At 37.4% G+C, this 26,441-nt stretch overlaps 1 protein-coding gene across 1 annotated transcript in view; it reads left to right on the top strand.

Annotated features, from left to right (window-relative positions):
• The window catches only part of OCA2 (OCA2 melanosomal transmembrane protein), a 516,689-nt gene that overhangs the window by 69,556 nt on the left and 420,692 nt on the right, over window positions 1–26,441 (top strand). The window contains exon 3 of the mRNA XM_053888812.1: window positions 23,840–23,938. Coding sequence (XP_053744787.1) covers window positions 23,840–23,938 — 99 coding nt within the window. The remainder of the gene's footprint in view (window positions 1–23,839; window positions 23,939–26,441) is intronic.

Below are 26,441 nucleotides of genomic sequence, written 5' to 3'. Positions count from 1 at the left end.
CCAGAATATATGTATGTATGTATGCATATATCTATATCTATATCTATATCTATATCTATATCTATATCTATATCTATATCTATATCTATATCTAAATCTATATCTATATCTATATCTATCTATATCTATATCTATACACACATATATACATATATATGTATATATATACACACATACATATGTATATATATACACATATACATATATATACACATACATATATTTGTATGCTACATGTATATGCTATATATGCTACATACATATATATATGCTGCATATATATATATATATATATATATATATATATATTCATGTTGTAGCATTTATTAGAATTTCATTCCTTTTTATGGGTAATTAATATTCCATTGTATGAATATACTGAATATATGAATTTTGTTTATCCAGTCATCTATTGATGGACACTTGGGTTCTTTCCACATTTTGGCTATTGTGAATAATGAACTGCTGCAATGAATGTTGACATACAAGTATCTGCTTACATCCCTGTTTTCAGTTATTTTGGATATCCCACCAGTGGAATTTGCTGGGGTATATGGTAACTCTATGTTTGACTTTTTGAAGACCCACCAAAATACTTTTCACAAATATTCCCACACTTCATAGTACCACTTGCAGCGTATTTGGGCTTCAATTTCTCCATTACCTCCCAGCATTGGTTATTTTCTGTTCTTTTGATTCTAGCCATCCTAATGGGTGTGAAGTGATATCTCATAGTGGTTTTGATTTGCATTTCTCTAATGATGTTGAGAATCTTTTCCTGTGCTTCTATCTTCTTTGGAGAAATGTCCATTCAAGTCCTTTGCCAATTTAAAAATTGGATTCTCTTTTATTGTTGAATTGTAGGAGTTCTTTGTATATTCTGGGTATTAAACCCTTATCAGATATGTATGATTTCCAAACTATCCCATTTAATAGGTTGTCTTCTCACTTTCTTGGACAAAGTGATTTTCATTTTTTAGCTTATTTTTTTAAGGTGTATTGAGATATAGCTGACATAGAATTTAATTTTGATGAAGTCCAGTTATCTGTTTTTTTTTCTGTTGTTCATGCCTTTGGTGTCATATCTCAGAATCCATTGCCAAATCCGAGGTCATACAGATTTACTTCAATTTTTTTTTCTAAGAATTTTATGGTTTTATGTTTTAAATAAATGATCAATTTTGAGTTAATTATTTTCTAAGATGTTAAGGATTCAACTTTATTCTTTTGCCAACTAGGGAATCTAGTTGTCCCAGCTCCATTTGTTGAAGAGACTGTTCATTCTCTACTCAGTAGTCTTGGCACTGTTGTCAGACGTCAACTGGCAATAAATGTATGGGTTTATTTCTGGACTCTTAATTTTGTCCCACTAGTTTATATGTCTATCCTTATGACAGTGTCACACTGTTCAGATTACTGTACCTTTGTAGCAAGTTTTGAAATCAGAAAATGTGAGTGCTGAAACCTTGTTCTTTCTCAGGATGTTTTGATTACTTGGGGTCCCTTAAAGTCACATATGAATTTGAGAATTGGCTTTTACAATTTCTGCAAAAATGACCAACAGAATTTTGATAGAGATTGCATTGAATATGTATATTGCTTTAGGTGGCATTGACATTTTAACATTATTAATTATTTCTATCCATGAACGTGGGATATCTTTCCATTTATTTAACTCTTCTTTAGTCTCTTTCAGCAATGTTTTCTAGTTTTCAGCATACAGATATTGCAGCTTCTTGGTTAAATTTTGGCTAAATATTTTATTCTTTTGGATGATATTATAAATGGAATCATCTTGATTTGCTTTTCAAACTGTTCATTGCTGGTGTAGAGAAATATAACAGATTTTTATGTTGATATTGTACCTGCAATTTGCTTGATTCATTTTTTATAGTAGCTTTCTTGAAAAAATTTTTGGATTTTCTATATATAGGATCATGGGATCATGTTTGCAAATGGGGATAGTTGTACTTCCTCCTTTCCAGTTGGGATGCTTTTAATTCTTGCCTAATTGCTCTGGCTAGAACTTCCAGTACAATGTTGAATAACAGTGGTGAAAGCGGACATTCTTTATTTGTTTCTGATATTAGCAGGAAAGCTTTCAGTCTTTCACCATTGAATATGATGTTAGCTGTGTGTTTTCCACAAGTTACCTTTATCATATTGAAGAATTTATCTTCTATACCTAGTTTTCTGAGTGTTTTTCACCCTTCTTCCAGAGAACTTGGGCTTAAGATGAAAGATGACAGGAAGACATAACCACTGGGGGACAGTAGCCCAGATGTATTATTTCCTGCAGTCAGCTAAAGCTAAAAGGAGATGAAGTTGGAAAGATCCAAGGTTGATGCTGTGAACAGATGCCGATACCAGGCTGGAGAGTCTAAGATTCATCTTCTATGCCAGTGTTTCTCACAGTGTGGTACTATTTAAAAATCCCTTAGGTGTTGTAAACATATAGCTTCCTGAGCCATACACTTCTCTGAATCAGAATCTATAGGATAGGTTCCTGGGAAATTGTCTTGAAGCAGACTCCCAGATGATTTGATTGTATGCTTACATTGGAAACCACTGCTATAAGCCATGGAAGGAGAAAATGAAATGAGAATGGCAGGAGGAGGATGTTTTGGCAAACTTGGGAGGGGGAATCTAACACCCTTGGAATTGTTCCAGATCTACACACCTGATAATTCCAGGACACCAAAGTTTAAAAAGAGGGTTACAAGAGGGAACTCTTGAGCAGATGGATTTTAGGATAACACTAATTCATTTTTAGGCATGTTGATTTGAAGTGTGAGCAGAGCTGTGCTATAGCTCTCTCTCCTGGGTAGGGACACAGCCATGGCAGAATCCCATCTATTGTGCCTGATGTATGGGAGATGCTAATACATGCTAGCTTCTCTCACCTCATGGAATTGATGGCTTTCCCTGGCCTTAATCATGTGAACTGTTAGTTAATCTCATCCTTACATCTTAAGCTTGCTATTGCCAGGTGCTGTGCTGGGAGTTGAGCTCATGATATAGTTTAAGGGGCAGATATATAAACAAGTAGCTGCAAAGTATGCAATAAATGACACAACAGAGGTGAGTGCAAGGTACAGCAAGGGCACAGGGAGGGTGAGCTCCAACTCTCTTGGAGGAAAATGGATCCACCCAAAAGAACGAAGAGTACCAGGAATGCAAATGGCTTTAGTCAATATACACATTTCTTCTTATTGTCTTTCAAAGATAATTGATAATTTAAATAAAAATAATAAAAATGTAGTATGGGTTTTATAACACATGCAAAATATGACAGTAATAGCACAAATGTTGAAAAGAGAGAAATAGATACACATTATTTTAAGTGTGCCATTGTGCACTATAGATGTATACAGTTACATACATGTATATGTATGTATATATGTGTATATTACTATTGTGTGTTATATAGGAACAAGTATAATATGATTTTAAGTTAGATTTTAAGCTAAAGATGTATACTGTAAACCCCAAAGCAACAACTAAACTAAAAAGAATTGTAGCTGATAAGCCAGTCACAAAGGAGATAAAATAGAATCATACAAAATACTCAGTTACTGCAAAATAAGGCAGAAAAAGAGGAAAGAGGGAGTAAGGAACAGATAGACAAATAGAAAATAAGTAGCAAGTTGGTAGATGTAAACCTAAATAGATCAATAATCACATTATATGTGAATGGACTGAATTAATACCTTATGTATAAAGGAATTCACTTTAAGCACAGATAGATGAAAAGTAAAAAGATTGAAAAAGACATACAATGCTAAAATGGACACAGGAAGAGTGGGATGGATACATTAATATCAGAACAAATGGATTATAGAGCAAAGAATATTGTTAGGACTAAAATGGCCATGTCATAAAGGAGTCAGTCTATTGAAAGGGCATAATTCTTAATGTTCAGGAACTTAAGAAGATCTGAAAAATACATGAAGCAAAAAGTGATAGTAAAAGAGCAAATTAAAAAGTATATGGAAGCCAATGAAAATGATAACACCACAACCCAAAACCTCTGGGACGCAGCAAAGGCAGTCATAAGAGGAAAGTATATAGCAATCCAGGCCTTCCTAAAGAAGGAAGGAAGATCTCAGATACACAACGTAACCCTATGCCTTAAAGAGCTGGAAAAAGAACAGCAAATAAAACACAAAACCAGCAGAAGACAGGAAATAATAAAGATTAGAGCAGAAATTAATGCTATCGAAACAAAACAAACAGTAGAACAGATCAATGAAACCAGAAGCTGGTTCTTTGAAAGAATAACAAAATTGATAAACCACTAGCCAGTTTGATCAAAAAGAAAAAGGAAAGGACCTAAATAAATAAAATCAAGAATGAAAGAGGAGAGATCACAACCAACACAGCAGAAATAAAAACAACAATAAGAGAACATTATAAGCAATTATATGCCAATAAAATGGGCAATCTGGAAAAAAATGGACAAATTCCAGAAACATATACACCACCAAAACTGAAACCAAGGAAGAAATAGAAAATTTGAACGGACTCATAACCAGTAAAGAAATTGAATTAGTAGTCAAAATCTGCCAAAAACCAAGAGTCCAGAGCCAGATGGCTTTCCAGGGGAATTCAACCAAACATTTAAGGAAGAGTTAACACCTATTCTCTTGAAGCTGTTCCAAAAAGTAGAAATGGAAGGAAAACTTCCAAACTCTTTCTATGAAGCCAGCATTACCCTGATTCCAAAACCAGACAGAGACCCCCCACTAAAAAGGAGAACTACAGACCAATTTCCATGATGAACCTGGATGCAAAAATCCTCCACAAGATATTAGCCAATCAGATCCAACAATACCTTAAAAAAATTATTCACCACGACCAAGTGGGATTTATACCTGGGATGCAGGTCTGGTTCAATATCCACAAAACAATTAAGGTGATTCATCACATCAATAAAAGAAAGGACAAGAACCATATGATCCTCTCAATAGATGCAGAAAAAGTATTTGACAAAATACACCATCCTTTCTTGATTAAAAACCCTCAAGAAAGCAGGGATAGAAGGATCATACCTCAAGATCATAAAAGCCACATAAAAACGACCCAACGCTAATATCATCCTCAGTGGGGAAAAACTGAGAGTTTTCCCCCTAAGGTCAGGAACAAGACAGGGATGTCCACTCTCGCCACTGTTATTCAACATAGTACTGGAAGTCTTAGCCTCTGCAATTAGACAACACAAAGAAATAAAAGGCATCCAAATCGGCCAGGAGGAGGTCAAACTTTCACTCTTTGCAGATGACATGATACTCTATATGGAAAACCCCAAAGATGCCACCACAAAACTGCTAGAACTGATTCATGAATTCATCAAAGTTGCAGGACATAAAATCAATGCACAGAAATCGGTTGCATTCCTACTCACTGACAATGAAGCAACAGAAAGAGAAATCAAGGAATCGATCCCATTTACAATTGCACCAAAACCCATAAAACACCTAGGAATAAATCTAACCAAAGAGGTGAAAAATCTATACATTGAAAACTATAGAAAGCTTATGAAAGAAATTGAAGAAGATGCAAAAAAAAAAAAATGGAAAAAGATTCTATGCTCCTGGATAGGAAGAACAAATATTGTCAAAATGTCGATACTTCCCAAAGCAATCTACATAGTCAATGCAATCTCTATCAATATGACACCAGCATTCTTCGCAGATTATTTGTTCTAACAAATAATCCTAAAATTTGTATGGAACCAGAAAAGACCCCGAATAGCCAAAGCAATCTTGAAAAAGAAAACCAAAGCAGGACGCATCACAATCCCGGACTTCAAGCTATACTACAAAGCTGAAATCAGCAAGACAGTATGGTGTTGGCACAAGAACAGACACTCAGATCAATGGAACAGAATAGAGAACCCAGAAACAGACCCACAAACGTATGACCAACTAATCTTTGAGAAAGCAGGAAAGAATATCCAATGGAATAAAAACAGTCTCTTCAGCAGGTGGTGCTGGGAAAACTTGACAGCGACATGCAGAAGAATGAACCTGGACCACTTTCTTACACCAGACACAAAAATAAACTCAAAATGGATGAAAGACCTCAATGTAAGACAGGAAGCCATCAAAATCCTCGAGAAGAAAGCAGGCAGAAACCTCTTTGATCTTGGCCACAGCAACTTCTTACTCAACACGTCTCTGGAGGCAAGGAAAACGAAAGCAAAAATGAACTACTGGGACCTCATCAAAATAAAAATCTTCTGCACAGCGAAGGAAACAATCAGCAAAACTACAAAGCAACCGACAGAATGGGAGAAGATATTTGCAAACGACATATCAGATAAAGGGTTAGTATCCAAAATCTATAAAGAACCTATTAAACTCAACACCCAAAAACCAAAGAACCCAGTGAAGAAATCAGCAAAATACATGAATAGACACTTCTCCAAAGAAGACATCCAGATGGCTAACCGACACATGAAAAGATGCTCTACATCACTCATCATCAGGGAAATACAAATCAAAACCACAATGACATACCGCCTTACACGTGTCAGAACGGCTAACATTAACAACTCAGGCAACAACAGGTGTTGGCGAGGATGCGGAGAAGAGGATCTCCTTTGCATTGTTGGTGGGAATGCAACAGTGGTGCAGCCACTCTGGAAAACAGTATGGAGGTTCCTCAAAAAATTAAAAATAGAACTACCCTACGACCCAGCAATTCCACTACTAGGTATTTATCCAAGGGATACAGGTATGTTGTTTTGAAGGGACACATGCACCCCAATGTTTATAGCAGCACTATCAGCAACAGCCAAAGTATGGGAAGAGCCTAAAATGTCCATTGATGGATGAATGGATAAAGAAGATGTGGTATATATATATATATACAATGGAGTATTACTCGGCAATCAAAAAGAATGAAATCTTGCCATTTGCAACTACGTGGATGGAACTAGAGGGTATTCTGCTAAACGAAATTAGTCAGTCAGAGAAAGACGAAAATCATATGACTTCACTCATATGAGGACTTTAAGAGACAAAACAGATGAACATAAGGGAAGGGAAACAAAAATAATATAAAAATAGGGAGGGGGACAAAACATCAGAGACTCTTAAATATGGAGAACAAACAGAGGGTTACTGGGGGGGTTGTGGGAGGGGAGATGGGCTAAATGGGTAAAGGGGATTAAGGAATCTACTCCTGAAATCATTGTTCACTATATGCTAACTAATTTGGATGTAAATTAAAAACAATAAAATGAAAAAAAAAAGTGATAGAACACAAGAAGAAATAGACAAACCCAAAACTGTAGTTGGAGTTTTCAGGACCCTCTGTCATTAACTGACAGAACCCTCAAAGCCTGGACTTATTCAAATGCATATCATATACAGGGGAGAGAATTGTGGTTTACAGAGAAATTTCATAACATCTGTCATTTTCTGTGTTGTCTCCAATTCATGTGTCTGCTCCAGACCACCAGGAAAATATCTCCTCTATCAGGCATGTTTCTAAGAAGAGTTTAGATAACCCCAAATGTGTCACCAGCAGGGTCTATCTAGGAACATGAGATAGAGACTGAGTCTGCCATCAGCTTCATGTCCACTTGAATATTTTATTTAAAAATAAATATTCTATTTAAAATTAGACTTCCTTTTTCTTAATGGGATATCACTGCTGAGCACGTGGTATATACACACGTACGCGATATGAAAAATATTAACAAAAAAGTGTAAAATGGTCTTCCAGAGAGCTGTGTACCCCATCAGCATAATAATGATCTTAGGTTTCATATAATAATATATTAAGGCACTTTCAACTCATCTGTATTCCTATTAACAGTGCTGAATATCTTTCATCCTTGGACTCATGCATTCATTTGTCTGTCTGGGAGAGAATGAGTATAGAAAAATCTAGCTTTTTGCTCAGGGCCCATATATCTTTCATTAACGTGGAAAGTATTCTATCATCTTCCTTGAAAACACATAAGTCTATCTGGTTTGTTTTGGGATGAGTATGCTTTTGTGGGATTTTTTTGTGCAATAGAAATGATTTATCTCTTCAATAACCAGCCCTGTCATAAGCCTATCCAAAGTTAATGATTAATTTTCTGGGTTTTCCAACTAATTGGAGTGAATGTTGGTCTGATTTCCTCCTACAGGTTTTTTTCTGATTGAAGATAATCTTTCCAATACTGATTTTATTGCTTATTTGGTTGAGATATTTTAAACTTGTTTATTACAGTGCAGTGATTTTTCCATACAGGAGGTCTTCCCACTCTAATCATCTGCTTTAAAAGAAAGGATTGCATCTTTTACATCTGCAGTATTACTTAGTCTAAGGACCGACACTTCCAGCTTACTACCTTTGTGGTAGCCCTGGAAAAAATGGACACCAGTCTTTTTTATTGTGATTTTTTTGGGGACGTATACTGAGCAATCACCAGCTTCCACAGCAAGCTGGCTAAGGACAGGCATGCATATTTGGCCTTATTACTGATATGTCTACTTCATATGCCTCACTGGGCCCAATCACCACCTGACTGCTCTAAGCCCATCTTTTTGAATTATAAACCTGAACTATAAACTTCAAAAATTACACTAATAGGTCACTAGCTACTTAAACTCTTTTCTTTATGGGAAGTAATTCAAATTGAACCTCAAACAATATGAACCAACCAATATGATTGATTTTACGTTCAAGTAAATCCTAAAATTGTTCCTATAAATCTAAGTAAAAATTATAGATATATATAGATATATAGATATATATTTAATTTTTTATTTAAATTATAAAGGGTAGTATTTGTTTGATGAGTAGAACCCAGTGATTCATCGCTTACATATAACACCAAGTGCTCATCCCAACAAGTGCCCTCCTTAATTCCCATCACTCTTTTAGCCCATCCCCCCACCACCTCCATTCCAACAACCCTCAGTTTGTTCTTTGTATTTGAGAGTTTATTATGGTTTGCCTTCCTCTCAATTTTTTTCTCATTTTCCTTCCCTCCCCCTATGTTTTTATCTGTTGTATTTCTTAAATTCCACATATATGTGAAATCATATGATATTTTCCTTTTCCTGACTCACTTATTTCACTTAGCATAATACACTCTAGTTACATCCATGTTGTTGCAAGTGGCAAGATTTCATTCTTTTTGAACACCAGATAGTATTCCGTTGTATAAATATATACCACCTCTTCTTTATCCATTCATCAGTCGATAGATATTTGGACACTTTCCCTAGTTTGGCTATTGTTGATAGAGCTGCTATAAATATTGGGGTGCATGTGCCCTTTAAAATCAGCATTTTTGTATGGTTTGGATAAATAGCTAGTAGTGCAATGGCTGGGTTGTAGGGTAGTACTATTTTTTAATTTTTTGAGGAGCCTCCATACTGTTTTCCAGAATGGCTACATCAGTTTGCATTCCCACCAACAGTGCAAGAGCGTTCCCCTTTCTCTGCATTTCAGCCAACATCTTTTGTTTCCCGAGTTGCTAATTTTAGCCACTCTGACAGGAGTAAGTGGTATCTCATTGTGGTTTTGATTTATGTTTCCCTGATGATGAGTGATGTTGAGCATCTTTTCATGTGTCTGTTGGCCATCTGGATGTCTTCTTTGGAAAAGTGTCTATTCATGTCTTCTGCCACTTCCTCACCGGCTTATTTGTTTTTTGGGTGTTGAGTTTGGTATGTTGTTTATAGATTTTTGACACTAGCCCTTTTTCTGATATGTCAATTGCAAATATCTTATACTATTCTGTCAGTTGCCTTTTAGTTTTGTTGATTGTTTCCTTCACTGTGTAGAAGCTTTTTATCTTGATGAGGTGCCAGTAGTTCATTGTTGCTTTTATTTCCCTTGTCTTCAGAATTGAACTTCAGAAATTGCTGTGGCTGAGGTCAGAGAGGTTTCTGCCTGTTTTCTCCTATAGAATTTTGATGGTTTCCTGTCTCACATTTAGGTCTTTTATCCATTTTCAATTTATTTTTATATATGGTCTAAGAAAGTGGTCCAGGTTCATTCTTCTGCATGTTGCTGTCCAGTTTTCCCAGCACTATTTGCTGAAGACACTATCTTTTTTTCCCCCCATTGGATATGCTTTCCTGCTTTGTCAAATATTAGCTGGCCATACATATGTATGTTCATTTATGGGTTCTCTAGTCTATTCCATTGATCTACGTGTCTGTTTTTGTGTGAGTACCATACTGTCTTGATGATTACAGCTATGTAATACAGCTTAAAGTCCAGAATTGTGATGCCTTCAGCTTTGGTTTTCTTTTTCTTTTCTTTTTTAATGTTTATTTATTTTTGAGAGAGAGAGACAGAGAGAGAGAGAGAGAGAGAGAGAGAGAGAGAGAGAGAGACAGAGAGACAGAGAGCAAGCGGGGTAGGGGCAGAGAGAAAGGGAGACTTAGAATCCAAAGCAGGCTCCAGGCTCTGAGCTGTCAGCACAGAGCCCGACATGGGGCTCGAGCCCACAAACTGTGTGATCATGACCTGAGCTGAAGTCGAACGCTTAACTGACTGAGCCAGCCAGGCGCCCCTTTGATTTTCTGTTTCAGCACTACTTTGGCTATTTGGGGTCTTTTATGGTTTCATACAAATTTTAGGATTTTTTGTTCTAGCTCTGTGAAATATGCTAGTGTTATTTTGATAGGGATTGCATTGGACATGTAGATTGCTTTGGGTATGATTGACATTTTAACAATATTTGTTCTTCTAATCAGTGAGCCTGGGATGTTTTTCTATTTCTTTGTATCTTCTTTCTTTCTGTCATAAGCTTTCTATAGTTTTCAGTGTATAGATATTTCACCTCTTCTGTTAATTTATTCCTGGGTATCTTATGGTGTTTGGTGCAATTATAAATGGGATCAATTCCTTGATATCTCTTTCTGCTGCTTCATTATTGGTGTATAGCAATGCAACTGATTAGTGTACATTGATTTTTATATCCTGCAACTTTGCTGAATTTATGTATCAGTTCTAGCAATTTTTTGTTGGACTCTTTCAGGTTTTCCATGTAGACTATCATGTCATCTGCAAAGAGTGAAAACTTGACTTCTTCCTTGTTGATTTAGATGCCTTTTATTTGTTTTTGTTGTCTGATTGCTGAGGCTAGGACTTCTGGTACTATGTTGAACAAAAGTGGTGAGAGTGAACATCCTTGTCATGTTCCTGACCTTAACTGGAAAGCTCTCAGAGTCCCTGGGTGGCTCAGTCAGTTAAGTAACCAACTCTTGATTTCAGCTGAGGTCATGATGTCACGGTTGGTGAGTTCGAGACCCATGTTGGGCTCTGTGCTGACAGCATGGAGCCTGCTTGGGATTCTCTCCCTCTCTCTCTACCCCTCTCCCAGTTGCGTTTCTCTCTCTCTTTCTCTCTGAAAAGTAAATAAACATTTTTTTTTTTTAAAAGGGGAAACCTCAGCACATGGCTGGCTCAGTCAGTTGAACATCCAATTTTAGCTCAGGTCATGATCTCACAGTTCATAAATTTGAGCCCCGCTTTGGGCTTTGTGCTGACAACTCAAAGCCTCGAACCTGCTTTGGATTCTGTGCCTCCCTCTATTTCGGCTCCTCCCCTGCTCACACTCTCTCTCTCTCTCAAAATAAGTAAGCATAAACAATTTAAAAAAATTGGGAAACCTCTCAGTTGTTCCCAATTGAGAATGATATTATCTGTAGGCCTTTCATATATGGCTTTTGTGATGTTAAGGCATGTTTCTTATATCCCTACTTTCTTGAGGGTTTTTATCAAGAAAGGATGATGTATTTTATCAAATGCTTTTTCTGCATATATTGACAGGATCGTGTAGTTCTTATTCTTTCTTCTACTAATGTGGTGTATTATGTTGATTGATTTGTGAATATTAAGCTACTCCTAAACCAAGGTGTGAATCCCACTTGGTCATGGTGAATAATTCTTTTAATATACTGTTGAATTTGGTTTTCTAGTATCTTGTTGAGAATTTTTGCATCTATGTTCATCAAGCATATTGACCTATAATCTTTTCAGTGGGGTCTTTTTCTGGTTTTTGAATCAAGGTAATGCTGGCTTCATATAATGAGTTTGGAAACTTTCCTTCCATTTCTATTTTTTGGAACAGTTTGAGAAGAATAGGCATTAACTTTTCTCTAAATATTTGGTAGAATTCCCCTGGGAAGCCATCTGCCCAGGACTCTTATTTGTTGGGAGATTTTTGATAACTGATTCAATTTCTTTGCTATGGTTATGGACCTGTTCAATTCTTTTATTTTTTCCTGTTTGAGTTTTGGTAGTGTGTTTCTAGGAATTTGTCAATTTCTTCCAGATTGCCCAGTTTGTTGGCATATAATTTTTCACAGTATCCTCTTTAATTGTTTGTATTTTGGTGGTGTTTGTTGTGATCTCTTCTCTTTCATTTGTGATTTTGTCTCTTTGTGTCCTCTCTCTTTTTGAGAAATCTAGGTAGTGGTTTATCAATTTTGTTTATTCTTTCAAAAAGCCAACTTTTAGTTTTATTGATCTGTTCTGCTGGGTTTTTTTGGTTTGTTTCTATATGCTTATTTCTGCTTGAATCTTTATTATTTCCCTATGTATTCTGGCTCTGGGCTTTATTTGCTGCTACTTTTCTAGCTCCTTTAGGTGTAAGGTTAGGTTGTGTATTTGGGACCTGTCTTGCTTCTTTATATAGGCCTAAATTGCAAATGTGCTTTCCTTTTAGGGCTGCCTTTGCTGCATCCCAAAGTGTTTGGACTGTTCTGTTTTCATTTTCATTTGCTTCCATGTATTTTTAAATTTCTTCTTTAATTTCCTGGTTAACCCATTCATTTCTTAGTAGGGTGTTCTTTAATCTCCATGTATTTGAGGGCTTTCATTTGTCTTGTGGTTGATTTTGTTTCATAGTGTTGTGATATGAACATATGCATGGTATGATATCAATATGTTTGTACCTGTTGAGTGCTGATTTGTGACCCAGTATGTGATCTATTCTGGAGAATGTTCCATGTGCACTCGAGAAGAATGTGTATTCTGCTTTAGGATGAAGTGTTTTGAATATATCTGTTAAATCCATCCAGCCCAGTGTGTCATTCAAAGCCATTGTTTCCTTACTGATTTTAAAGTTTCTTAGTATTATGGTATTATTATTGATGAGTTTGTGTTTGTGATTAATTGGTTTATATATTTAGGTTCTTCAAGTTGGGGGCATAATATTTACAATTGTTAGCTTTTCTTGATGATAAACCCCTTAATTATGACATAATGCCCTTCTTCATTTCTTGCTACAGTCTTTATTTTAAAATCTAGCTTGTCTGGCATAAGTATGGCTATTCCGGCTTTCTTTTGATATCCATTAGCATGATAAGATGGTTCTCAATGTGCAGGTGTCCTTAAGTCTCAAATCGGTCTCTTGTGGGCAGAATATAGATGGGTCTTGGTTTTTTTTACCCATTCTGATACCCTGTGTCTTTTGATTGAAGCATTTAGTCCACTTACATTTAGTGCCACCGTGTTACATGTACAGTAAGTGTTTCTGGTGATGTTCTCTGGTCTTTTGTAGTCTTTGCTCCTTTGTCCCTCTTTTCCCTCCACTCAGAGATTCCCCCTTAATATTTATTGCAGGGCTCATTTAGTGGTCATGAAGTCCTTTAGTTTTGTTTGGCTGGAAAAGTCTCTCTCCTTCTCTTCTGAATTACATCCTTGCTAAATAAAGAATTCCTGGCTGCATATTTTTCCTGTTCAGCATATTGAATATTTTCTGTCACTCTCTTCTGTCCTGCCAATTTTAAGTGGACAGGTCTCCTACTACCCTTATGTGTTTACTCTTGTAGATTAAGGGCCTTTTGTCCCTACCTGCTTTCATAATTCTCTTTTAATCTTTGTATTTTGCAAGGTTCACTATGATATGTCATGGTGTTACCTGTTTCTGTTGATTTTGAAGGGAGTTCTCTGTGCCTCTTGGACTTGGATGCTTGTTTTCTTCCCAAAATTAGGGATGTTCTCAGCTATACTTTGTTCAAATAAACCTTTTGGCCCTTTTTCTCACTCTTCTCCTTCTGGGACTCCTATGATACGGATATTGTTTTGTTTCATGGAATAAGTTAGTCCTCCAAGTCTTCTCTTGTGCTCTAGTAATTTCCTTTCCCTCTTTTTTCAACTTCATTATTTTCCATAATTTTATCTTATATTTCACCTGTTCTCTCCTTGGCTTCTTTTTCTTTTTAAAAAAACTTAAAATGGTTTTATCTATTTTTGAGAGAGAGTGAGAGCATTAGCAGGGGAGGGATGAAGAAAGCAGAGACACAGAATCTGAAGCAGCCTCTAGGCTCTGACCTGTCAGCACAGAGCCCCATGTGGAGCTTGAACTCATGAGCTGTGAGATATAACTTGAGCCTAAGTCAGATGCTTAATCGCCTGAGCCTCCTGGGTGCCCCTTTCCTATGCTTCTTCAGTCCTTTCTGTCACTGTATACAGTTTATTTTGCATCTCAGTTATAGCATTTTTAATTTAAAAAAAATTTTTTTTAATGTTTTTATTTATTTTTGCGACAGAGAGAGACAGAACATGAGCAGGGGAGGGCCAGAGAGAGAGGGAGACACAGAATCGGAAGCAGGCTCCAGGCTCTGAGCTGTCAGCACAGAGCCCGATGCGGGGCTCGAACCCACAGACTGTGAGATCATGACCTGAGCCGAAGTCGGACGCTTAACCGACGAGCCACCCAGGCGCCCCAGCATTTTTAATTTTTTAATTCATCCTGACTAGTTCTTAAGTCTTTGATCTCAGCAGCAAGGGTTTCTCTGGTGTCCTCTGCTTTTTCAAGCCCAACTAGTAGACTTATGACTGTTGTTCTAAATTCTTGTTCAGATTTGTTTATATCTATTTTGAGCAAGTTCCTGGCTATGATTTCTTCTTGATCTTTCTTTTGGGGAGAATTCATATGTCTTGTCATTTGGGCTAAGTTTCTGTTTTTTTTTTTTTGTGTGTGTGTGTGTTTTAAAAGCTTGTTATGTTTCATGCACCTGAGAGTATTTCTATATTAAAAAGGGGTCATACACTGTCCACAGCCTGGCACTTTAGAAAGTGTTTCTGTATGTATGCTGTGTATACTCTGTTGTTGCATTTTGGCTGCTATTTCCCACTGGTGAATCCTCTGCAGAGCTTTTTCCTTCCTTGCAGTGGTGGAGTGTTTGGACCTTTAACCAGTGTGTTTACATTTGTTTATTGAAGTAACCCTAGAAAAAAAGTGGTGGTGGGGGGAAGCCTGATTACATAAAAAGGGAATAGGAAAGGGAACAGAAAAACAGAGAATCAAAAAACTCTAAGGCTGATTCCCCCCCCCAAAAAAAGGAAGAAAAGGGAAAAAAAAGCAGAAGAAAAGAAGGAAAATGAAAGGAATAAAAAAGCCTGATCTAAAAAAAAAAAAAAAAAAAAGAGAAAAGGAAGCGATAAAAAACAAATAAGAAACTATGAGCCTGATTATAAAAGAAAAAAAGAAGAAGGAGGCAAAAGGGAAAAAAGAATTGTCTGTTCATGTCTGAGTGTTGCTGACTGTGCTCGTCCTCTGGAGGAGAGACTGGCTGCTTTGGCTCAGAGTCAATCTTGCCCCAGTAAATAAGCAGTTACCAGGCACAGAGGGGCAGGGCTTGTTGTAAGTGGGTCCTGCCTCCACTGGGGGCCACTGTGTTGTTCTCTGAAGTCCCAATGTGTTGGTGTTGGGGGGGAAATGGCACCACCTCAGTCTCTCATTCCCAGTTGGTGATCTCAACTCCTGCTGTTCAGGAAGCCCTCACAGAATAGGGAGGGAAGTCAACTTGCCCTGCTCCATAACTCTCCTGCGTTTTTTCTTTAGTGCACATATGGGATTCAAAACCTAGAGTCTTAAAGTACTCAGCACCACATATACCCATTCCCCTTCTCCAACATAGAGCCACTCCACCATGCTGATGAAAGGTCTTTGACTAGAACCTACAGGGTTTTTTGACCTTGGGGAGGCAATAAACCCTCTTCCAAAAGTACTCCAGGAAGGGGACTATTCTCTCCCAGTATACTCCGGAGATCTCTACACCACCCTATGCACTCTGAGGCCAGCTCTGTCCTCCCTAGGAACACATGCCACAGCTCCACTCTGGAGAAAGTTGTGCACTTCCAAAACCTCAGTATTTGAACTCCAAAAGATGTTTTCAAAAAAAAAAAAAAAAGAATGGGAATATTTAGTACTTCTCACTCCCCAGAGAGGTTTTCCTCTTGTGCTAACTCAATGCCGCACTATTTCAACCCCTCTCTCTTTCTCTCCCTTTTGTCTCTCCACAGAAAGGGTTTCCTCCTCTCCATGGTACCGCCATTTTTCTCTCCCTAATTCACATCCATGCACCTCTCACTTGGCTAAGGTCTCTCCCTCCAACTGTGGAGATCCTTCTGCTATCCTGCAGATGGATTTCCTGGGTGTTCCAAGTAATCTGATCCTAATGCAGCTGTGTTTGAGGGATGAGGAAAGCCCAGAGTTCCTCTACTTCTCCATCTTAACTCCTCCCATCTCCAATACTATATTGATTAGAAGTAGCAAAACAGATATCCTCAAATTGTTCTTCATCTTAAAGGAAAAGCCTTCAGTCTTTCACCATTGATTATGATGTTAGCTGTGAGTTTTTCATATGGCCTTTATTACGTTGCAGTTTCCTTTTATTCTTAATTGCTGAATATTTTTATCATGAAAGTGTGTTGAACTTTTTCATATACCTTTCTGCATCAATAGATGATTGTGTGTTTTTTCCTTCAGTGTTAATGTGGTGTGTTTCATTGATTTCCAAGATTTCCATCTTTGAATTCCAGGGATAAATTCCACTTGATCATAGTGTAAAACTTCTTAATGTGCTGCTGAACTGGGGCACCTGGGTGGCTCAGTCAGTTAAGTGTTTTGGCTCAGGTTTTGGCTCAGGTCATGATCTCGCGGTTCGTGAGATTGAGCCCTACATTCGGCTCTGCACTGTCAGTGCAGAATCTCTCTCTGCCCCTCACCTGCATGCACATGCTCTCTGTCTCTCAAAATAAATAAATAAACAAAAAGTCTCTAAAACATAAGCTGATGAACTGACTTGCTAGTGTTTTGTTGAAGATTTTTTTTGCATCAGTACTTGTCAGAGATATTGGTCTATAGTTTTCTGCTCTTGTAGTATCTTTAGCGTTAAGGTAATACTGACCTCATTGAATGAGCATTCCCTCCTCTTCAGTTTTCTTAAGGAGTTTGAGAAGGATTAGTGTTAATTCGTCTTTAAACATATGGTAGAGTGCATCAGCAAAGCAATCTGGTTCAGGGCTTTTTTTTGTTGTTGTTGTGAGGTTTTTGATTACTCTTTCAATTTCTTTAATAGTTGTGGTCTATTCAGATTTTATTTTTTTTCATTTCTAGTGTTAGTAGGTTGTGTATAGCTAGGAATTTGCCCATTTTATCTGCATTATCCAATTTGTTAGCACACAGTTATTCATGGTATACTCTTGTGATCCTTTTTATTTCTGTAAAATTGGTAGTAATGTTCCTGCTTTCAATTCTTATTTTAGTAATTTGAGTTTCTCTCCTTTTTCTTAGTCAATCTAGCTGAAGATGTGTAAACTTTATTGATCTTTGTAAAGAAACAACTTTTGGTTTAATTGCTTTTCTCTATTGTGTTTCTCATCTCTATTTTATTAGTCACCTCTCGAATCTTTGTTTTCTTACTTCTGTTAGCTTTTGGGTTTAGTTTTTCTTCTTTTCCTAGTTTGTTAAGGTGTAAAGTTAGGTTGTTGATTTGAGGTCTTTCTTTTGTTTAAATACAAACATTTACAGCTATAAATTTACCTTTTAGTACTGCTTTTGGCTCATCCCATAAATTTCATATGTTGTGTTTTCATTGTCATTTGTCTCAGGACATTTGTCTCCAATTATATTAGTTTGCTAGGGCTACCATAACAAAATAGCACACATGGGATGCTTTAAACAACAGAAATTTATATTCTCATAGTTCTGGAGGCTGTAAGTCCAAGATCAAGGTGCTGGCAGGGTTAGTTATCTCTGATGCCTTTCTCCTTGGCTTGCAGATGGCTCCCTTCCTACTACCTCTTCACACTGTTGTCCTTTAGTGCACATGCACCTTTGGTGTCTCTCTGTGTGTCAAATGTCCTTTTCTTATAAGGACACCAGTCAAACTGGATTAGGATCCACCCAAATGGCCTCATTTAACTAAATTGCCTACTAAAGATATCTCCAAAAATAGTCATATCTTAAGGTATTGGGGGTTAGGGCTTCAACATGAGTTGTTTTTTTTTTTTTTTTTATTGTGAAGGGGAGACACAATTCAGCTCACAGCAGAGATTTTCTAATTTATCTTATGAATTCTTCTTTGAGCCATTGGTTGGTTGTTTTGTTTAATTTCCACATATTTGTGCATTTTTATTTTTCCTTTTTGTTATTAGTTTCTAGTGAATTCCATTGTGATTGGAAAAGATACTTTGTATGATTTCAATGTTTTAAAATTTATTAAAACTTATTTTATGGCATAACATATCATCTATCTCAGAGAATGTTCCACGTGCACTTGAGAGAAATGTGTAATTCTTCTGTTTTGGGTAGAGTGTTCTGTGTATGTATTTTAGGTTCAATTTGTTTATAATGTTGTATAAGGCCTCCAGTACTATATGTATCTTTTATTTGATTTCTAACCATCATTAAGAGTGGGAAATTGAAGTCTCTAACCATTATTGTAGAGATATCTATCCCTTCAATTATGTCAGTGTTTTCCTCATATTTTTTGGAGCTTGATGTTCGGTGCATATTATTTGTAATTGTTATTGACAGCATATAGTTGAATCATGTTTTTTGTTTTGTTTTTATCCCTCTGCCAGCCTATGCCTTTTGATTAATGAGTTTAATATGTTGATATTTAAGGATCACTCATACAAGAAGAATTACTTTTGGCCTTTTGTTTTATGTTTTCTATATGCATTATAGCTTTTTATGTCTTATTTCCTTCATTACTGCCTTCCTCTATTACTGCCTTACTTTGTGTTTAGTTGTTTTTTTATAGTGACATGTTTTGATTCCATTCTCATGTTTTGGGTGTATATTTTAATAATATTTTCTTTCTGCTTACCATGACAACTAGATATGATGTTCTAAAATTGCAACAACCTAATTTTAATTGATACCAACTTAACTACATACAAAAACTCTACTTCTATATAGTTATGCCCCTGTTTGTTTTTGATATCACAAATTACATTTTTATGCATCGTGTACCTAGTAACATAGATTTATAACTATTTTTATGAATTTATTTTTTAATTCATGCAGAAAATAACTAGTGGAGTGTTAGGCTGAAGAAGTGGGAAACTGCTCTCATGTTTCCTGCTTCTTCATTCACAGCTGATTACAAACATTGCTTTTGAGCAGGCTGGGCTATAGGCTCTCCTTTCTGCCGTTAATTAAACTTAGCAGCCTGGCCCTGTTTGGGCAGAACAATGATAGACTCTCTGAAGCTCTGACTATATTTAGGTGAGGAATTATTGAATCCTCCCAACCCTTCTGAAAAATGACACATGAGTAGGTGGCAGCTTCCCTGCTCACTTTCCTTCCTCAGGTCTGCTTTTTGTCAATGAACACACTTGGCTGTTTTCTGTGTGATCACTTTCGTGGCAAACCCAGCTTTTCCCAGCCTGCTCATTTGCTTTTTCCCTTCTGGAAATGTAGTTTGGACCAGTGAATCCAGGATGAAAACAGGACAGAAACAAGAGTCAGAAAGAGAGGGAGAGATAGATGAAGGCAGTAGCAGAATTTTGTACTCCTTGTTACTGGCTCTGGGTTCCCTGTCAGGTAGAGCTAGCTTCTGTGCCTGCATTGATGATGTCTACATGATATAGGGCTTGTGAAAGACTGAGAGAAAACCTCTTCCTCTACCACTGATAACCAAACCATTACCTCTCCAGTGTGTCCTTTGCACTAATCATTGTCTCTTGTCTGGCCTTTAGAAGTGTGACTCTTCTCAGAAGTGTTAATATATCAGGCCTTCAATATTTTTAACATTCTTCAATACTTTTTTCTCAATAAAATGACATAAGCACTGTAGGAAATGTTTGGATCTATAAAGAACTAGGGTGTCTGGGCCTATGGAAATGCCAAATGTTTGGATCTATAAATAACTAGGGTGTCTGGGCCTATGGAAACTATTATAGATGGGGGAGGGCTAGAACGTATTACCAACACTGTCCATCTTGTAGGTTGGCACAAATAGATCTTAACAATAATGGCAGCAATATTTCTTGACAATGGTGGACCTGAATTAATTCTGGCTGTTTAAAATTTACTGCTTAAGGATCTAAAATGTGGCTAATACCCAGGGCTTTGGGGACAGGGATTTGTTCCCTTCTATAACTGAAAGGCATAGTAAAGGGGGCAGGCTCTCTATGGACCATAGGCACCAAGACTCCTCTTGACCCAGTGACTCTACTTCTAGGAACTTTTGGAGGCACACACTAAAACATCTACTAGGACTCTCATAATGTTTGTTACTTATATTAGTAAAAAAGTAGAAATTCCCTAAATTTCCAACATTTCCATCACGTTAAGCCTTATGTGGTGATCCATGTAATAGAATATGATGCCAACATTTAAATCACATTACAGAAGAATATTTAATAACAGAAATGCTAGTGACATAGCTAAGTTAAACAATTAGAAGAGAGGACAAAGCAATTTATATATTTGAATATATGTCTGAACACATGCATATTTGAAGCTGACTTTAAAAATATTCATGTATATGTAGAAAAAAAACTGAAAAGAAGTTTTTTGTTTTTAATTTTTTAAAAGTTTTTATTTAAATTCCAGTATTGTTGGGGTGCCTGGGTAGCTCAGTCAGTTAAGTATCTGACTCTTAATTTTGGCTCAGGTCATGATCTCATGGTTTGTGAGTTTGAGCCCCACATCAGGCTCTGCGCTGATGGTGTGCAGCCTGCTTGGGATTCTGTCTCCCTCTCTCTCTGTTCCTCCCCTGCTTGCTCTCTATCTCTCTCAAAATAAATAAAAACAAACTTTAAAAAATAAATTCCAGTATAGTTAACATACAGTGTAATATTAGTTTCAGGTATATGATAGTGATTCAACACTTCCACACATCACCTGGTACTCCTTACAAAAGGTGCACTCCTTAATCCCCATAACCTAGTTCACCCACTCCCTCCCCCACCTCTTGTAACCATCAGTTTGTTCTCTATATTAAGAATCTTTAAATGTTCACAACTGGCATCTCTGAATTACAGAACTGTATACACTCATTTTATCTGTTATCCTCTTCTTTAGTTTCTAAGTTATTCAAATAAGTATTGGCCACTTAAATTTACAGGCATATATGAATTTTGCAAATTTATATCCACAGTTGTTGAGTCACTAGGGAAAATGGATACTGTTGAATTTTGTGAATTTTAAAAGCACCCTGGTTTATATGTGAAGTCGTAAAAATGTCAGTGAGATTTCTTTTATCAGAAGGAGAAAAGGTCAGGAATATTTCATCAATATTTAATCAATATTTTCTACCTTAATTAAGCCAAAATGACCCTGGAATTTGTGTTTCTTGGGAAATCCTGAATCTTTTTTATGTGCAGTTTGTTAGTTTTCTATCCTCCAGGACAGCAGGTCAGGGGTCCTTTGCAATAACAGGGTCTGAAGGCCTCTCTGTGCTTCCCCTCTTTGCAAAAAGAAATTTACTTGGAACAATGGAAAATAATGTGTCAACAGTGTGAAATTAAGTTTTAAATTTCTGAAATATACTGAAATATTTATGGGAAATTTACTAGTGAAACATTTTATTTTTGGCTTTTTAGAATCATAACTCAATAATCAAAAGCCTAGAAACTACTCTCTGTATGTTTAACTACAATTATAAGATACTATGTGTACACAAAGTGCACTAGAAATGTTAAATAATGAAATCAGCCAGATGTGCCAACCAGAGAAAATACAAATATATTTCTGACTTTTCCCTACATTGATTTTCTTCCTTCATGGCCACAAGGTGAATTCTCAGCATTGCACACTGTGGTTCTACTGTGAGCTGTGCTGAGAGCCTGTGGGTAGTACTTTCCAAGGAGCAATAGCACCTCACCCCTTTGAGCATTCTCTGCTCTTCAGAGGGTCGGTGGTGATTCTGAGCTCATTACTGATTTAATGCTTTAGAAAACTGTTTCACGGAGTCAAAAAGGCATCTCATGCAAATAAGCCACAACTAATGGGACTTAAGTAATTCATTATTAAGTATTTAAGCACTTCCATTGAACTGGGTGCCACTTAAGGTACCAGATAAAACAAGATGGAAATGACATGGTAGCCATTCATAAGAGGCTAAGTGTAATAGAAATCATTGAATCAATAGCTAAGCCCCATGCTTTCCATTTATATGTCCTAATTTAGTGTGACTTATTTAGTGAGTTTTTTTTTCTTTTATCCACATTATACATCTGAGAAAATGGAAGCTCAGAGTGGTTAAATAGTGTGAGTGAGGTCATGTTAATGGTCACCTCTCCCAGAAGTGCTATGTAACAAACCACCCCAGGGAGTAACAGAAAACACTGGATATTAGTTGACTCATTGAAGCATTTCTGTAAATGTACCTGAGGCCCTTATTCTTTTACAGTTATGAGACATGAAAATTTTAAAAGCCCAACTAATAGTGTAACCCAGTTTGAATAGCTAAAGGGCACTAATTAAATCCCTCAAATGGAATTAATCTTTTATCTTGTTTGTTTCCTCTGCTAGTTGGGGCATCTATTCTATACCTTGTTCTCTGCCATGCTCTTCTCCTTGGCTGTTAAAGCCCCTGCAGACAGAGTCCTCAGTCATCTGTGTTTTCCATTAAAAGTGCTCAGGGCTGCCCAGAGGTGGCATTCAGACAACACTTGGTGGCCCAAGACAGACTCCTTTCCTGACTTTGGCATGGAGTGGTGGGTATTGTTAGACACAGCTTGGGGCTTTGGTCTTATTTATCCAAGAGACTGAGTCTTATTGTCTGTATCACAAGTGCATGCTTGAATGAGAGGGAGAAAGGGGGTGGAAATATTTTTCTTGGTTTTGTTCTGCATTTATGATCTGAAGTACTATTATTTCCCTGGGTGAGTGTTTCATGGCATCCACAGCAGCTCTGTGTTTCCTTTAGGAAAGAAAATGCACTAGTGTGTAAAATGACATATTATCAACAGTTAGGAATGAAAATTATTTCTGCAGCTTGTGGGCTCTGTTGTACCTGTGCAATTCTTTCCATATCAAAAGCTCCTATTTGGATAAGTTTATGGTGGCTTTTCCTCTAGTATAGGCCAGAACAGTGGAAGGGGGTCTCACACAGTGTGAACCTTTGCTTTGCTTCATTTGTGGCTTGCATAACCCTGAGAGACCCCTCCCTGCCATTTTATCATTTCATTTTGACCCCATGGGCCCTGACTTCTGCTTCTTGGAATTTTATGGGAAGCCATTAAGATATTTAAAATGTGTGATCTTAGGAAGTAGAATTTTCTAAGTATAGAAAGGCCCATCAGACTCTGAATGGTTTTCTCCATGAAAAGCTCTGTATGGGATGGCAAAGGTGGCTGGAATCTACTGTTAATGCTAAAGTATGCCTAAAAGTATCAATCCCACAGCATCTGGTTTTCTATGTGAGTTTTTGCTTTGCATTTCCAACCTGGTTTATGCTGGGGAGAAGAGTTGTTTCTAATTGTCTCTCCTAAAACTCCTGCTTTTTACAATTCAGGTATAACTTCTGTATGATTACTGAATCACAGGCATGTTCTTGGAGGTATCCCCCAATTACCATTGTCTTTGTGTTGGTGATGCCTTTTCCTTCACTATGTCTTTCAGGTCTCACTCTTCTTTACCTCAGTTCTCCAACTCCAGGTCAAAAGACCCCTGCTTTACAGAAAATACCCCTTTGCTGGGAAATTCCTCACAAGAGAAAGGGTGAGTTTCCCCCACTCTCTTCTTCTAAAATTAAGAAATCTCTGAGCATTTCCCTTGTCACTTATGCTAGAAAATTTCTTCCTAAGGTATGAATTTTTGTCTGGCATGTTGTTGGTCTCTGCCAGGTCTTTGTCAATTCAATGTAGTATATATTCATGATTCTAGTAGTTGTATTGTGTGGCTTATGAATTTCCAAATAACCATGAGCCTAACCCTGTAATGATTAAATAATACATGTGCACATTCATGATGTACACAGCTCTCATGGGCCATCTTACCAGGCCAGGGCTGTCAACTGGGGGTGAAGAAGATACTGTCCAGAGATATGTCTTTTGTTGTCACAGCTGGGGAAGGGGTACTATTGACGTTTAAGGGTAAAGGCCAGGGATGCTGCTAAACATCCTGCAATACACAGAACGCTTCCCCACAACAAGAATTACCTGGCTCAAATGTCAATAGCAGTGAAGTTAAAAATGTATGATTTAAGAGAAAACTCTATTTCCTTCAAGTTTGAAGGTCCTACTGGGGACAAACCATGATGGTTCTGAAATCTCTGAGCAGAGCTGATCTGGAGGATAACTTACTCTGTCCCCTAGAATGAAGGGCCCTGGCTTAGGTATCCAAGCTCATCTCTTCTTCCTTTTGTGGACAACTTTTGGAAGCCCAAACCACCTGCTCAGTATCCCATGATTCCCTATACATTAGAAACTTAGTGGCATTGTCATGGGCCCTTCCTTTCCTGCCCTCTGACCCCATGCATTTGCATCAGCAGGCAGGCTGCTGTTTTACCTGCACTCATCTCCCTCGCAGACTCTGAGGAGCTGCCCACCCTCTCTCCAGCCTTATCTGCAGCCTGTCTGCATGGGGGTGGGGCTTCATATTTTACAGAGTAAATCAAAATTCTTTTGGGTACTTGTATACCATGTGGATTCCTGGTCTCACTTGCCAAAGACTCACCCCATTTAGATGGGGTGTAGGAATGTAGATTTATCACCTCCAAGTTCAGAGACAATATGGCTTCCTCCAGAAGATTCCTGATGACAAGCTGTGTCTCTCTAAAACGTTCCCACTGAGCCCTTTGACTAGAGGATCCTCCTCCCCTTCTGGCTCTCCAGGGCAGTCTCATTCAACTTCAAAGGGGCTCAAATGTCACCTCTTTTATGAAACATTGGTCCCCCCCCATCTCCCCACCAACTCCCTCAAGGGTTAATGCCTCTTCTGTGCTCTCAACACCACATTTATGCCTATACTTCAGAATATGCCCATATGTTCCATGGTTATGCCTACCAGCCTGTGTCTTCATCTTACATCCCAGTGTCCAGCACAGTCCCTGAAACCAGGAAGATAACTTATTTTTTCTCCATTTCTCCTAATAAATAACTTTGAAAACAAACACTTCATACATTGATTCCCTTAATGTTTTCCTTTGAATTACTTGGTAAACCATTAACGTTATTTTATAGCCCATGTTTCATTGGAAAAGCATAATGTGCAACATTTGTACTGGGCATATGGAGTGCAGAAACATGGTCTGGGATGCTAAGCTGTGCCTCATGTCACAAAACCACTTCAGAGGAGCAGAACATGAGTCAGGTTTTGTTTCCCTTTTTTTCAGGGGTTTGAAGGCAGGTATGTGCAGCTAATGGTACAAGGGTCAGAGCATGCTCTGCATCTGCACTGACCAGCATAGTTACCACTCATCAAGGTGTTATTCAAAGTCAAATTAATTAAAATTAAATAAAATAAAAAATTCAGTTCTTCAGTTACATACTTTCAGTGACCAATGAACATGTGTGACTACCATACTGGATAGGGCAGAGAACACTCCTATCCACCATAGAAAGTTCTAATGCACAGCATTGTTCTAGAAATACTGATGTTAGCTGCCCTGTTGCCGCTTCTAAAAGAAGTTTCCTTAGTTCCAATTTTGGTTACAGTTGTATTTGTTCACCAGCTGGGGGTGGGGGGGTTGTGATATTATTCCTTACACATGAGTATTTCCTGGTCACAAACTGTATATTTTCAGTATTGATTAGTTTGTAGCACTGTCAGCATCATTTATTATTGTTACATATTGGTTTCACACAGCCTAATTTGCATCTTTGGGCTTCTTAGTATGAATAAGAGTACTTTTTTTCTTGTTGTGAACCAGTTTGAAGGCAATTATGGGTATTCAGGAGAATCACAATGTCCTGTAGAGCTAGCTGGGCATGAGAGCCATCATTTGTTTCTAAGTTCATGGCCTTTTATGTCAATATTGTGATCCAATGAATATTCCAAGCAATACATGAAAACACTGGGCTTTGATGCAACCTCACTAGACTCAAGTGCATCTGTACTGAGCAGGTTGTTCAGAAGCCCAAAGATTCAACTAAAAGTCAATGGATATGTCTACATGTAATTTTGAGAAAAGTTTGTGATTCCTCTTGAATCATCCTTCTAGATATAGGTTCCATCCTTGGGATCATCTAGTCCAACACTAATGTTCTCCACTCCTGCTCAT

Source organism: Panthera pardus, unplaced genomic scaffold (assembly GCF_024362965.1).
Source record: "Panthera pardus isolate Hobbes unplaced genomic scaffold, ASM2436296v1 HiC_scaffold_24, whole genome shotgun sequence".
NCBI lineage: Eukaryota > Metazoa > Chordata > Mammalia > Carnivora > Felidae > Panthera > Panthera pardus.
Note: the sequence above shows the minus strand (reverse complement) of the source record. Positions and strands in the feature narration are given on the sequence as shown.